This window comes from Sphaerodactylus townsendi, linkage group LG07 (genome assembly GCF_021028975.2).
Source record: "Sphaerodactylus townsendi isolate TG3544 linkage group LG07, MPM_Stown_v2.3, whole genome shotgun sequence".
Lineage (NCBI taxonomy): Eukaryota > Metazoa > Chordata > Lepidosauria > Squamata > Sphaerodactylidae > Sphaerodactylus > Sphaerodactylus townsendi.
In genome coordinates this window covers 122253139-122266559 of record NC_059431.1, presented here as the reverse complement: position 1 = coordinate 122266559, position 13421 = coordinate 122253139, and the positions used below count along the sequence as shown (strand labels likewise).

Sequence of the window (13421 nt, the reverse complement as noted above, 5' to 3'; positions counted from 1 at the left end):
AGCCCCACCTATTTCACAAGAGGTCTGTTGTGGGGATAGGAAGGGAAAGGGATTTGTTAGCCACCTTGAGATTTCTCACAGGAGGGGAAGGTGGGATATAAATCCAAACTCTTGTCCAGTCAGACAGGGGCGAAGCCAGAATGTCAGGGGAAATCCCAAAGCCCCTTCGCCTACCTTCTCTGTCTTGCTTTGGACCTTTTTTTGCAGCAAGGTCGGGGAACGGCGTTCTTTACTTTGTTCTTCTTCATCACTGTCAGCCAGAAACCTCTGAAAGCTGAAGGGCGGGGGAAGAACAGACTACTGGAATTTCCCGTCAACGGACTGAAGAGCATTCTTGCCACAGATTACCCCATCCCATCTGCCACAGCAGAACATATGCAAAGTAAATCCAAAAGCTTTCTTATCTGGCTGTGGGCGTGCCCTGAGCGATCTCTCCTTCCTAACCAATGTGTTAATTGTGGTTTTTATATCTTTGCACATATTTTAACTCTGTTTTTTAATTTGTTTTTATGCTGAATTTTGGGGAGAATTGATTTAATAGCTTTAAAATATGATTTTCATCACGTGTTCTTTAAACCATTGGTGGTGCTTGTAAGGGCAGAAAGGTGGGGTATAAATTTTGCAAAGCAACAGGTCCGTAGAGAGAACCAGCAGAGCAGGCATACCACTAGCCACTCCCCCAAACCAGGGTTGCCAACAGGCAGAAAAGGCAAATCCACCTGTGCCAGAAATGGAAGCCAAAGTAAAATGAGGCGATGTGCTACCTGCAGAGCATGGGGACGGGGTAACTCACAGTAAGGATTTCTCATTCCACTGCTGATGGAAGAAAAACAAATTTGGCAACATGTCAAAAGTGCCCCCAAAAGGCTGTGATGTTGAACATGAGACATTTTTGGCAAGAAGTTGGTAATGGCTTTCCTATCTGGGTTTGCTGAAATAAAAAAATGTCGCTTACCCAGGTATTATAGATGGCTTTCACAGCTGGAATGAACTGGCTGTTGAGGGTTTCCGGGCTGTGTGGTCATGGCTCCTAACATTTTGTCCGCACCTATGGCTGGCACGCAGCCCAGAACCCTCCCACCCCCAACCTCCAGCTGTTTACCAAGTTTAGTTTTTGCCATTCCCATTTCAGAAGGCAAGAAGGCAGCAAATGTACCTGACAGTCCCACATCGGAAGTGTCTTTGGGTAAAGGGGTGCAACACTGTTATGAAAGCGACTTTCCAAGATCACTTATACTTGCACTGTGAAACTAAAAAAAAGTAGTACCTGAAGTGGTTAATTTGATGGACTAATTTTGCCATGTAAACATCTCTCGCTCATTGGGACAAAGCACAATACTTTCACTAAAGTTATCAAAGAAACTACCAGCTGCCTCGTGAGATTTGTTGACCATTTTTTCTTCTTAAAGTGCAGGGGCTGAAGTCTAGGACTGGGCCTGGGAACTCCCCCCCCCGCCCCGCCCCTGCCTTGGCAGCTTGTGAGGTGACCTTGGGCCAGTCATACCTCCAGGCCTGATCCTGGCTAGCATTTCGAAAGGAGGGGCCCAAGGAATCCCAGGGTCCTGAAGAGGAGGCCGCAGGCAAACCACCTCTCCATGTCTCTGGCTCTGAAAGCCCCACAGGCACGATAAGTCAGCTGTGATTTGACAGGGGGGAAAAGCTCAGCTGAAATCATTATGAAGCTGGAGGTAACCCTGTTCACTCATGTGTCACTCAACCTTGGCCTGCTTTGGTACTCTGTGGTTTCCCCGTCTTACACCTTCAGCTGTTTCTGCTCCATGTCTTGGGAAGCATCCATGCGTCATGAGTTTCTCACAAGCAGCCAATATCAGAGACAGAGGCATGGTCTTTTTTCCACGCAGCTTTGGAATGTTACAAGTGGCTGGCGAAATGCCTAATTTTTCACTTTTCCAGACCTTTACATCTTTGGTCATAACAAACGGCAGTCTTGCTCTGGAGGACAGATGAGCCTGCCTTTGCAACCCAACTCCTACACAAATGCACAAATTCTCTTCCCATTTCTGTTTAGCTTACCTTTCCCCAACTACCTGGACGTCAGAACTCTAATTCCCCCCAAACAAGTCATTCGAATGACTGAAGGTGGCTTTGGAGGGCAGGGGTGTGGGTCTGTAGAACAGTTCGATCCAAGTCTCGTAAGCATCTTGGAAAACAGTAAGATTTTTGAGGTATAAGCCTTCAAGAAATGGAGTCTTGACTCTTGAGAGCTTATACCCCACAGATCACCGAGGGGCTACTGGACTTGAGTCTAACTTCATTACAGAAGGATTTTTTCCAAACTATTTTACTATGCAGAAGGAAGTTTGTACAATGTAAATTTTCTCCTGACCCAGACCTGTCCAGGGATTATAATTCTGACAGAGCAATCCTGAACAGAGTTACTCAAATCTAAGCCCATTTATTATGATGAGCTGAAACTGGAGTAACTCTGCATTGGATTGCTCTGGACATCTGTCCATTTCAACAAAGTCTGCATATGAGATGAACTGTCAAAGGCTTCCATGGCCAAAATCAACAGGCTGTTGTGGGTGGACTGGGCTGTGTGGCCATGGTCTGGTAGTTTTTGCTCCTAACATTTTGCCTGAATCTATGGCTGGCATCTTCAGAGGCAAGATATGGAAGATGTGCCACAGATGCAGGAGTCACAACAGCCAGTCTTCATGTCATAATTCAGTAGTTCCAAGATATGGTAAGGAAAAAAACCCTCCTTACCAACTTTCTGTCAAGAATCCTCCCATGTACAAATAAGCACATTTATGAGAAATCACTGAATATTATGGGAAGCCAATACAAAATCAGAGGCAACTGTATCATGGGCACCTCACAGCTTGTTCTATTGTGGGGCAAAACTCCAGCAAGACATATCATGAGGTTGCAATGGTGTCTACTTAGGACTCTCCCAACTGTAAGCTCTGGGAAGTTCTGGATGTGGGAAGATCTGGGACTCAGCTTAGATCAGGCTTAATTTAGCCCCAGAATCTGTTTTCAATGTCTCCAGAGAAGTGGGGAACTGCAGTTCATGAAGAATGGATTCTCTTCCCCATATGTGCAAACAAGAGGAGGCATGAGATGCTAGGCAGGCCTGAGTCTTGGGGGTGGCACAGAAGCACAGATACAGACCCAAATCCCAACAAGGTCTGCCCCTCCCTCAAGCTTACCTCTCCTTAAGCTGCTTCTGTTCTTCCACATAGCTCTGAGAAATGGGAAGGGGAGGAAAAAAAGATGAATGCAACATGCCACCAAAAGCCATTAACAACATACTTCAACCACAACAGTGCAGCCAGACAACCATAGCATGTTCGCAGACCCTCTGATGCAAAACCCAATGACATGGAGACCCCTTGGTCCATGTAGGCCCCTCCCCGTCCTCATCCGCCTCCCAGTCTCACCAATTTATTTTTGACTGCTGCTCCATCGTCATCTTCATCCACATATTTGCTGCAGAGAAAGAGAGAGAGAGAAGGATTGCTGGGCCAGACGATCCCCTCACAGATGCACACATAACTGCAGCACTTTATTCCAGACAGTCAGTTGGTCAAGGCAGAACCAGCTGAACAAGAAAAGATAATCCACAGAAGCTGGTGATGCAATAAGTCAGTCTGCAAGGTGCCACAGGAATTAGTTTTTTAATCCATTCCCAGTTTCTACTGAGACTTCACTTTAAATCTATGTATGAACTTCATTTTGGCAACTTCACGTTGAAGTCTCTCTTTGATTGTGGGGGCCGAGAGGAGTGAATTATGCCCGCTCTCTAAATATCTGGGAAGGTTGCAACACACACAAAGGTTTCTCAGAGTTGCCGTTTGTAATGCCTATTACTTTTTGGAGTTTGTCTCTATGCAGGACCATGTCTTTCCCCACAGTTATAAAAATTTCATCTTTTACTGCAAGAGACTGTTTTTGGACCACATCACTGGCACACAAACCCCACAAAATTGAAGGATTGGAGACCCCTGACAGCTTTCTACAAATCTTCTTTGAAAACCCTGATAGAAAGGTGCCTCCCTCCCTCAGTAAAACACCTGGTCCTTTCTCTCGTGACACTGGAGAGCTTTCCCATCGGAGAAAATCCCAAATATCACAAAAGGACAGCGGTATCAAAACACAGAGCACAGATTCAGTTCAAATTTACAAACAGAAGGAGGAGGAGGAGGAGGAGGTTGTTACCACTGGGAAAATTGAAAAATTATGCTTTCTAATGAAGTTAGATAAATGAACTTCTTTGCACCATACTACACCCTCCATGGAGCCAGAAAATGAAAGGGTATGTGTGTCAGTGACAAAACCACTCATTGGAAACAAAACATTGCTCAAACAATCCTTTCCTTTCCTCTCCTTTATTTTGTTTTAACATATATGTAGTCTTTCTTTATTACGTTGTAGATTATTTGATGTTACATTAATATTGGCTTGATTTTAATTCAGTGAAACCTTGGTTTTCATTGCCTTCGGTTTTCATCGGTTTCGGTTTTCATCGATTTTTTCAGTGAAAAAATTGACTTGGTTTTCCTCGATTTGCAGTAAGGTGCAGGGGTTCGTGGAGAAAAATCACCTGGACAAAGCTGTTGCAGGCCGGGTCTGCAACTTGTTTAATGACAATGTCTTCCCCCATTTCAGACAAATCATAGAGGTGTCAGAAACAGACCTGTTCCAACTCTTAGCAAAAATGAGAACTTTAGTTTTAGAATAGTTAATTTCCAGTCTGTTCTCTTCGCAATAATTAGCAAAACTGTACATTAGGCGTTTAAGGCCAATATTGGACAAGGACAATAACACTGCATCGTCTGCATACAACATTAAAGGAACATGGGTAAGATGTAATTTAGGACTATGCCCATTCACAGACACCAAAGCATGAGGTAAATCACTGAGGAATAAATTGAATAAAGTAGGAGTCAGTATGCAACCTTGTTTAACCTCACAAGGAGTACTAATTCTGCTGGTTAACTGACCTTCCCCGGAGCATCTAACTTGACAAACAGTGTTGGTATACAACTGTTTGATCAGGACTAGAAGTCTGGGGTCAACATTCAATTACCTCATCTTGTCCCACAGGAGATTTCTTATCACGGTATCAAAGACTCCTTTTAGGTCAATAAAAGCAGCAAATAATTTAGAAGCCTTTGTAGTAGCATACTTATTTACCAGATGGGAGAGTACTAAACAGTGATCCAAGGTTGACTTATTTCTACAAAATCCTGCTTGCTCAGGTCCAATGATTTTAGTTTGATCCAGCCAAGTTTGCAATCTAATCAATAATAATTTTGAATAGAGCTTTCCAATTACCGATAGTAGACTAATTGGCTGGTAATTGGAAGGATCAGTAGGGTCTCCCTTTTTGTAAATTGGTACTAATATGGCTAATCGCCAGCTGTTTGGGATAACGCCTGTGTTATTAATGATGGTAAACACTGCCGCCAGGAGAGGGGTCCACCACTCCAAATCTGATTTCAAAATCTCCGGGATTGGCTCCTTGCCACTGTACGGTTCCCCCATTTGGATTTCGGCAATAAATAAATCATTTAATTTATTACATTCCAAATTCCTTCGGAAACTAATGGGGCTCCCTAGATGTGTGCCTTATGCTGCGTTGTGCATAGAGATCGGCCATACAACTCTAGAAACCTTGGCATGGATAAGGGCCATAAAATATTGGCTGCATATACATTTTCTAGTGGGATCCAATAGCTATATTCCCTCTCTGTTATCAGATTACTTTATTTCAGAATGGTATACTTTGATCTTTAGAAAGGTTGAAGCTATTGGTTTCCCCTTGGAATCACTCCTTATGCTCACAAAGGTGGAAGCCTTCAGACTAGTTAAGAATAGGCTCTTGGATCTTGATTTTCATAATTTGACTCTTGCTGCCAAGACAACCTGTTCTCCGACTACATTATTAATCCCATGCGAGCGTGGAATTATGGCAGCATATCTTCGTCTGCTGATTAATCCCACCCAGAGGAGAGCCTTGGCTACTGCAAGATGTAATATGCTGCCATCAGCTCTGCTGGAGGGAAGATTTAAGAATATGGAACGTTCTAAAAGAGTTTGTTCGTGTGATATGACTACGGTGGAAACACTTGACCATTCTCTGTTTCTATGCCCTAAATACAATAAGATACGCATGAAATACATGAATCCCATTGTCTTGCAATGTTCTCAGTGGCAAGAGTGTTATAAGATACCCAATCTCCTGAACAGCTCTGATGTGCTCTTTTGTGAAACTGTTGCAAATTTTATACTGGAAATTAGTAGTTTTAACTGCATTTCTTAACCTTGTTTTGTTTTAAAATTTTGCCCTGTTTTATATGCCAATAAAGGCTTGTGTTGTTGGTCCTAGTGTTATTGTTTGTTACTGTTTTCAGTATAAACCAGGGGTAGGGAACCTTTAACACACAAAGAGCCATTTGGACCCGTTTTCCATGGGAAAAGAAAACACTTGGAACCACAAATAATTTTTGACATTTAAAATAAAGATAACACTATATATACAGGGTTTTTTTTACCTTTTACTCCGCTCATTCTGAGAAGCGCATGGATGCGCGGGCAAGGATGAAGCCGGCGGCACGGCCTTGCCGGCCGCCAGGAAAGTGCCCGCCCCGCTCCAACGGGGCGGGCGAGAGGGGAAGCCCGCTTCGCGGCCCAGCCAACCGTAGGCAGTTGGTGTGCCTGCCCTGCTGCCTGCAGGGCGGGCAAGGATGGGGCCGGCAGCTTGGCTCGTGGAGCCACAGTGCAAGGGCAGAAGAGCCGCATGCGGCTCTCGAGCCGCAGGTTCCCTACCCCTGGTATAAACACTATGTTTATTCACCAAAAAAATGTGTTTTTGGTATGTTTTTGGGAGTGCCTAGAACGGATTAATTGGATTTACATTGATTCCTATGGAAAAGTTTGCCTCAGTTTTCATCGGGTGTGTGTGTGTGTGTGTGTGTTCTAGTAGCCAATAACAGTTGATATTAGAACTCAAGGAAGTCAGTCCTGGAATGTGGCAGAAGCCAACACCCAGGTAATCCCATCTTCACCAACAAAAGGGCCTTTTGACTTACAAAGGATGAACTCTGGGTGTGGACTGACTGTTGGAAGATGTCACCCTGTTTTGCTATTGGACTAGTTCAGGGGTAGGGAACTTGCGGCTCTCCAGATGTTCAGGAACTACAATTCCCATCAGCCTCTGTCAGCATGGCCAATTGGCCATGCTGGTAGGGGCTGATGGGAATTGTAGTTCCTGAACATCTGGAGAGCCGCAGGTTCCCTACCCCTGGACTAGTTGAAGTTTTACTCTCAGGATCCTGTCAGGAGGCCTGTATTTGGGACTTTGCTTGTGCTGCTGTTTCGTTTCATTGTGGGGAGGTCGGTAGGGGTTAACTGTATTTCTAACTGCCTTTTCTTTACTGCTGTAGAATGTGTAGTGATACCAGGTGGCGTCAAGGTCACTGTCCACTCATCTCCTGTTATCTCCTTGCACTTACTTTCTGGCGGCTTTCCCAGGCTGGGGGGGGGGGGGGCGGCTGCCAGTTCTTTTACTATTGCAGTTTGCGCGGGATTTCTCCAGTCCTGGCTTTGCCAAGGTAGATCCCGAACCAATAAAGCTGCTGTTCTACAACAAGAGTTTTTGTGAGTTTTTGGGATCCTGACATTAAGCCAGGACTCCCCTTAGGTTGAATTCCATGCAGCCGTGCATTGCTGGAATTTCACCTTTCCACTTTTGCAGAAAAAACTAATCTTTTATCATGATGTCTTCTTTGGAGTCTCCACTGGGAGAGGGGACTGCCAGAGCCGAGTCTGGGCTTCCTATTGCTGCAGACTTAACCGGGACTTCTGATTCTTCCCCCGACCCTCCCGGGGGACCCCGCATGCCAGCGGGGAATGCAACTGCATCGGGAGGAGAGCTTCCTCCTCTCGGTTACTTGGATGCTCCTAATCGGTTCCTGACTGCCCCGTTAGATGGCTCGCAGGGGATTACTGTGAGGCGTCCTCGGGGCGCGGATTTTTACAGAGATTCCCAAACTGTGGGATTTGGGAGTGCAAGTTGGGCAACTGCCCCTCTGGCTGGGAATGTGTCGGTTGTCGGTCGCCCATCTGAAGGTCCCGATTCCTCTGAGGCTGCAGCCTGGCGGATGCTGCAGGTGTCGGAGGAAGCGTGGGACTCTGAGAGAGAGGAGTATCGTCGGGTGTTGCAACAGATGGAACAAACCGTGGGGCACCTTCGGGCAGCTCTCGTCCAAGCGCAACCAGCTACTCCTGCACCAGCTGTTCTGCCTGTTCCTGGGGCTGTTGGCGGAGGGGTAGCACCAGATCAACCTGCACCAGTCCAGCCTGCCCCGGTTCCCCTGCTGCCTCCGGCCCAGCCTGCACCTGCTCAACCACCTGCTCCGGCCACCCCTCAAATGCCTGCTCCCCCCCAAGCTCCACCGCTGGCGGCGCTTGCACCGGGATTGTTGGAGGCACCACCGTTCTGGGCGATGGAGGGTGCCTTGCCACGACTGTCGTTGTATGGAGTGCCCCCCCCCCCCCTCCGTTCATGGCCAGGATCCAGTTGATGTCTCGTTTCAATGGAACTCAGGACTTGCTTCCAGCCTTCCTGGTCCAGGTAAATGCTCATATGTTGCAATATGGGCGGCAACACCTGAATGACTTTGAACGGGTGTGTGAGGTGGGCTCAATGCTGGATGGTCTTGCGGCAAACTGGCATGTGGGCCTCTTCCAGCGCCAGGCTGGTGAGTTGCATAACTTCCAGGACTTTATGATGGCCCTACGTCGCCACTTTGAGAGTCCTTTTGTTGGGGAGCAAGCCAAGCGAGAACTCATGGACATGCGTCAAGGCAAGACCCCTTTTGTGGAATTCGTTGAAACTTTTCGCACAGTGGCCAGCAAGATTCCTGATTGGGATGATCCCGTGAAAGTATTTGCTTTCAAGAAAGCCTTACACCCTGATTTGCTTAACTGGTCACTTGGCGCATCCTGGCATCAGCCATGCCGGCAAGCACCTTTCCTCTTTGCTTTGCTGCCAAGAGCTGAAATCACTTGAATCACCCCTAGATTCACTCTAAGTTACCGGGGCAGTGGTAACAAGGTTGGATTTATACTCCACTTTTCTCTCCTGTACAAGCTCCTTTCCATTCCTCTCCCCACCAACAGACACCTTGTGAGGCAGGTGGGGCTGAGAGTGTCCTGGGAGAACTGTGACTAGCCCATGGTCACCCAGCAGGAATGTAGGAGTGTGGAAACCCACCTGGTTCACCAGTAACCACGTTACTAGTATTCCCATATCGAGAGAAATGGCTCAGGGGTGCAGCTCAGCAGCAGAGCATCTGCTTAGTGTGTAGAAGGTCCCAGGTTCAATCCCCGGCATCTCCACTAATGGGTGATGAGAAAGACTCCGCCTACGATCCCGGGATGCCACCCTGAGTAGACCACACTGACGTTGGGAGACCAAAGTTCTGAATCAGCACAGAAAAGCTTCATTTATGTACCCCCAACATGAGTGCCCTCTGGCGATAACGTCCCACTTTGTAAAATATGAAAGTGATCTTTTTATCTGTTACAAGTGCATTTGAAATGGAAACCTCTCTCCATCTAACCACCGCAAACAGTCCTCAGCACCATACAAGGTTAAAGGCAGTGCTGCCCCCACACAAGGTAATTTCTGTACTTGTCTGCTCTTCCACCATTTACTGACACCAAACTGACATCAGAAGGTTTTTCCTTTCCTCTGGGCATAGTGCAGGGGATGCATGGGGTGAGGTAAGGTAGTTGTGAATGTGTTGCTTGTGCAGGGGGTTGGGCTAGATTACCCTGAAGCTCCCTTCCTGGTATGGTGTAGTGGTTAAGAGCAGGTGGACTCTAATTTGGAGAACCGGGCTTGATTCCCTACTCCTCCACAGGAGCTGTGAACTCTTATCTGGTGAACTGGATTGGCTTTCCCACTCCTACATACGAAGCCTGCTGGGTGCCCTTGGGCTAGTCACAGTTCTTCAGAAGGTGTCTGTTGGAGGGGTGGGGAGGGAAAGGAGTTTGTAAGCCCCTTTGAACCTAGTTTCCATACAGGAGAAAAAGGGGAGTATAAATCCAAACCCAGTTTCCTTACAGGCAAGAAAAGGAGGTATAAATCCAAACTCTTCTCTTCTTCTGCTCTGTGATTCTAGCCAGAAAGCAACGGGCAGAAAAAGTCTGCATGTCCCTGGTGGCCGAAGAGACCAGCCTCACATCCTCACGCATCACGGTTGCAGTTGTAATGAGAGAAGAGACCAGTTCCAGGCTGCAGCTTCACATGCTCAAAGAGGCAACTGTCAAAAGCCAAGTCACACAAACTCATCCAAGCACTGCAACATTCAGGCAAGATATTTTAATAAAGCAGCCACCTGGCTTGCCCTTGTCTTACCCTGCTTTCTCCAAAATGACCTTCCTCTCGTAGTCCTTCAGGTACATGGGCTTCACTTTCTTCTTCACGTGTGGTTTCTCATTCTCGCTTCCCGATGAGGACTCTGAGGACCAAGCCAAACATAGTGAACCAACTGGAAACTTCCAAGAGAATAAGGCCAGACTGAAACATACATAAGAATGAGGCAGAAACAAGGTAGAAGAACGGGTTGCTCCATTTCAAATGAAGCACGAAGAAGCCCACTCAAACAAAACCAGTGTTGGAGGGAGGAGAAAAACCTCTGCCCCCTGACATCACTGGTTTTCAGCCTGAGAGGAGTTTTAATAACAGGAAATATTCCCTTCTGGTACTAACACCAGTCTCCGCGGCATTGCAACCCAGACTCCTCCCCAATAAAATTAGTGTGAGGGTGAGATTTTTCACGGCCTTAAAATATTATTTTATCATGCACATTTTACATCATTAGCTGCCTTGAGAGCTCCTATAAGGCCAGAAAAAAAGACACGAACTATAGCAGTGACGGCAAACTTTTTCGAGACTGAGTGCCCAAATTGCAACCCAAAACCCACTTATTTATTGCAGAGTGCCAACATGGCAATTTAACCTGAATACTGAGGTTTTAGTTTAGAAAAAATGGTTGGCTTCGAGGTGTGTGTTACTCAGGAGTAAGCTTGGTGGTAGTCGATGGGAGCAGCAGTGGCGTAGGAGGTTAAGAGCTCGTGTATCTAATCTGGAGGAACAGGGTTTGATTCCCAGCTCTGCCGCCTGAGCTGTGGAGGCTTATCTGGGGAATTCAGATTAGCCTGTACACTCCCACACATGCCAGCTGGGTGACCTTGAGCTAGTCACAACTTCTCAGAGCTCTCTCAGCCCCACCCACCTCACAGGGTGTTTGTTGTGAGGGGGGAAGGGCAAGGAGATTGTAAGCCCCTTTGAGTCTCCTGCAGGAGAGAAAGGGGGGATATAAATCCAAACTCTTCTTCTTCTTCTTTTGCTTTGAAGCAACCGTGCAACTCTTTGAACGGGTGAATCACGATCCTAGGAGGGTTTACTCAGAAGCAAGCCTATTGCCAGCAACCGAGCTTATTCCCAGGTAAAGAATCGTGCTTTAGTTCTTTGCATGAAAATCAGTGGGGTTTAGCAGCGCTTAACAGGGTTACCTACACTGCTTCCCCAAAACTAAGTCTCCGGTTTGATGCTAATAATTGAGCCCAGCGGCCCAGGCCAGTCTAGATGTGTGTGTGGGGGGGGGAGGACTCTGTTTGCACGTGCCCACAGAGAGGGCTCTGAGTGCCACCTCTGGCACCCGTGCCATAGGTTCGCCACCACTGAACTATAGGAAGGAGCCATGTTTCAGCAGGAAGAGCATCCGCCTGAGCCCCTGGAGAGCTGCTGCCTGGCTAAGCAAACAATACTGATTCTGATGGACCACGAGTCTGACGCAGCAGAAGGCAGATCCCTGCGTGTTCTTGTGCAAAGCGCTGCTTTCGCAGGAGGACCGGAGTTCAGCAGCACAGCGTCTGCTTGGCATGAAGAACGTCCCAAGTTCAATCTCTGGAATCCCTCCAGTTGAAAGAACCAGGCAGCAAGGGATGCGGAACACCTCAGACTGAGACTGTAGAACAGGGGTCTCCAACTTATGGCCCTCCAGATGTTCATGGACTACGATTCCCATCAGCCTCTGCAAGCAAGGCAAATGGACAGAGCTGAGAGGAATTGCAGTCCATGAACATCTGGAGGGCTGTAGGTTGGAGAATCCTGCCCTAGAATGCAGACAACATTTTGAATCAAGTGGGGATCAGTACACTCAGTACAACCCAACAGAAATCACATTGAAAACGGCAAGCACCAATTGCTGTCTACTTTCAGATGACAGCTTGTTATAAGTTCAATACACAGGATATGGACAACCATCTGAATCAAGTGCAACCCAACAGAAATCATGTTGAAAACAGCTTGAAGCTGTCTACTTTCAGACAAAGTCTTGATGTAAACATAATTCACAAGATTTTTGTCAGTGTGATTACAGTTTGCGTTTCAGACACCTTGTGGTACTGCTGTACAACTTGTACTTTGGGACACGTATTATAATGGTGTCATCTGAAAGCAGACAGCAATTGCTGCGAGGATTCCTCAGTGTAATTTCTGATTGTTCTATCTAGACCATACCGATTTTGACCGATCCGGCATATGAGTGCTTCACGTGTTCACACGTGAGTAAAATAATATATAACAAAACCACGACACTCGCACGCAGACCCCAACTCCGGGGTTTCAATGGCCGCTGCCGGAAGGGCGCCCACCTTTCTCGCCGCCCTGGGCGGCGTCCTGCCGGTAGATGCGGGGATCCCTCGTCTTCAGCCAGCCCAGCGTGCGGTAGAAGGCGCCGTCAGCCTCCGGGTCCTGAGGGGGAAGAGGAGAGGGCGGGAGCCGAGGCTGAGCCTGGAGGCCCGTCCGCCACGGGCGCCCCCCGCCCCCCACGGAGCCCGACTCACCCCCGCCTCGTCCGACGACGACGACGACGACGACGACGACTCGGAGCTGGCCTCCTCGTCCCCGTAGCGATCCTGCACTGGAGGGGGAAGGGGGATTAGGACGGCGGAGAGGCCGGGGAAAGGAGGAGGAGAAAGAGGGCAACTCACGCCGCTGAAGCTCCTCCCGCCGCCGGTACCGGCCGTACCGCTCCGCGAAGGCAGCGTTGATTCGCAGCTTCGCCGGCGCAGACATGTTGGCACGGCCCACTCAGCCACTACAGATCCCGCTTCCGGGTAAACCGGAAGTGGAGTCGTCCTCCCGCTCTTACTTCCGTCCCTCGAACCAATCAGAAGGAAAGGCGAGCAGCGGGCGTTATCATCAAGAGCGCTGGGCTTGCCCTCGTGGGGGGAAACTTCCGGGAAGGTCAACGGGGAACAGGCACCGTAAGGGATCGGCGCATGCGCACTTTTGAACTTTTGCCTCCCACCCCCTTCCCGCCCTCGCGCGGTACTGGCAAAGCGACTTCGTGGCGCATCTGTCCGCACATGGG

At 48.0% G+C, this 13421-nt stretch overlaps 1 protein-coding gene across 1 annotated transcript in view; it reads right to left on the bottom strand.

Moving 5' to 3' along the window:
• Positions 1-13171, bottom strand: part of KRI1 (KRI1 homolog) — a 32196-nt gene extending 19025 nt beyond the window's left edge. Inside the window, exons 1-7 of the mRNA XM_048503885.1 lie at positions 13039-13171; positions 12892-12968; positions 12700-12799; positions 10397-10499; positions 3408-3456; positions 3177-3211; positions 175-274 (exon numbers count right to left, since the gene is read on the bottom strand). Of these exons, the coding sequence (XP_048359842.1) occupies positions 175-274; positions 3177-3211; positions 3408-3456; positions 10397-10499; positions 12700-12799; positions 12892-12968; positions 13039-13123 (549 nt within the window). The 5' untranslated portion in view covers positions 13124-13171. The remainder of the gene's footprint in view (positions 1-174; positions 275-3176; positions 3212-3407; positions 3457-10396; positions 10500-12699; positions 12800-12891; positions 12969-13038) is intronic.
• Between the last annotated feature and the right edge of the window lie 250 nt (positions 13172-13421).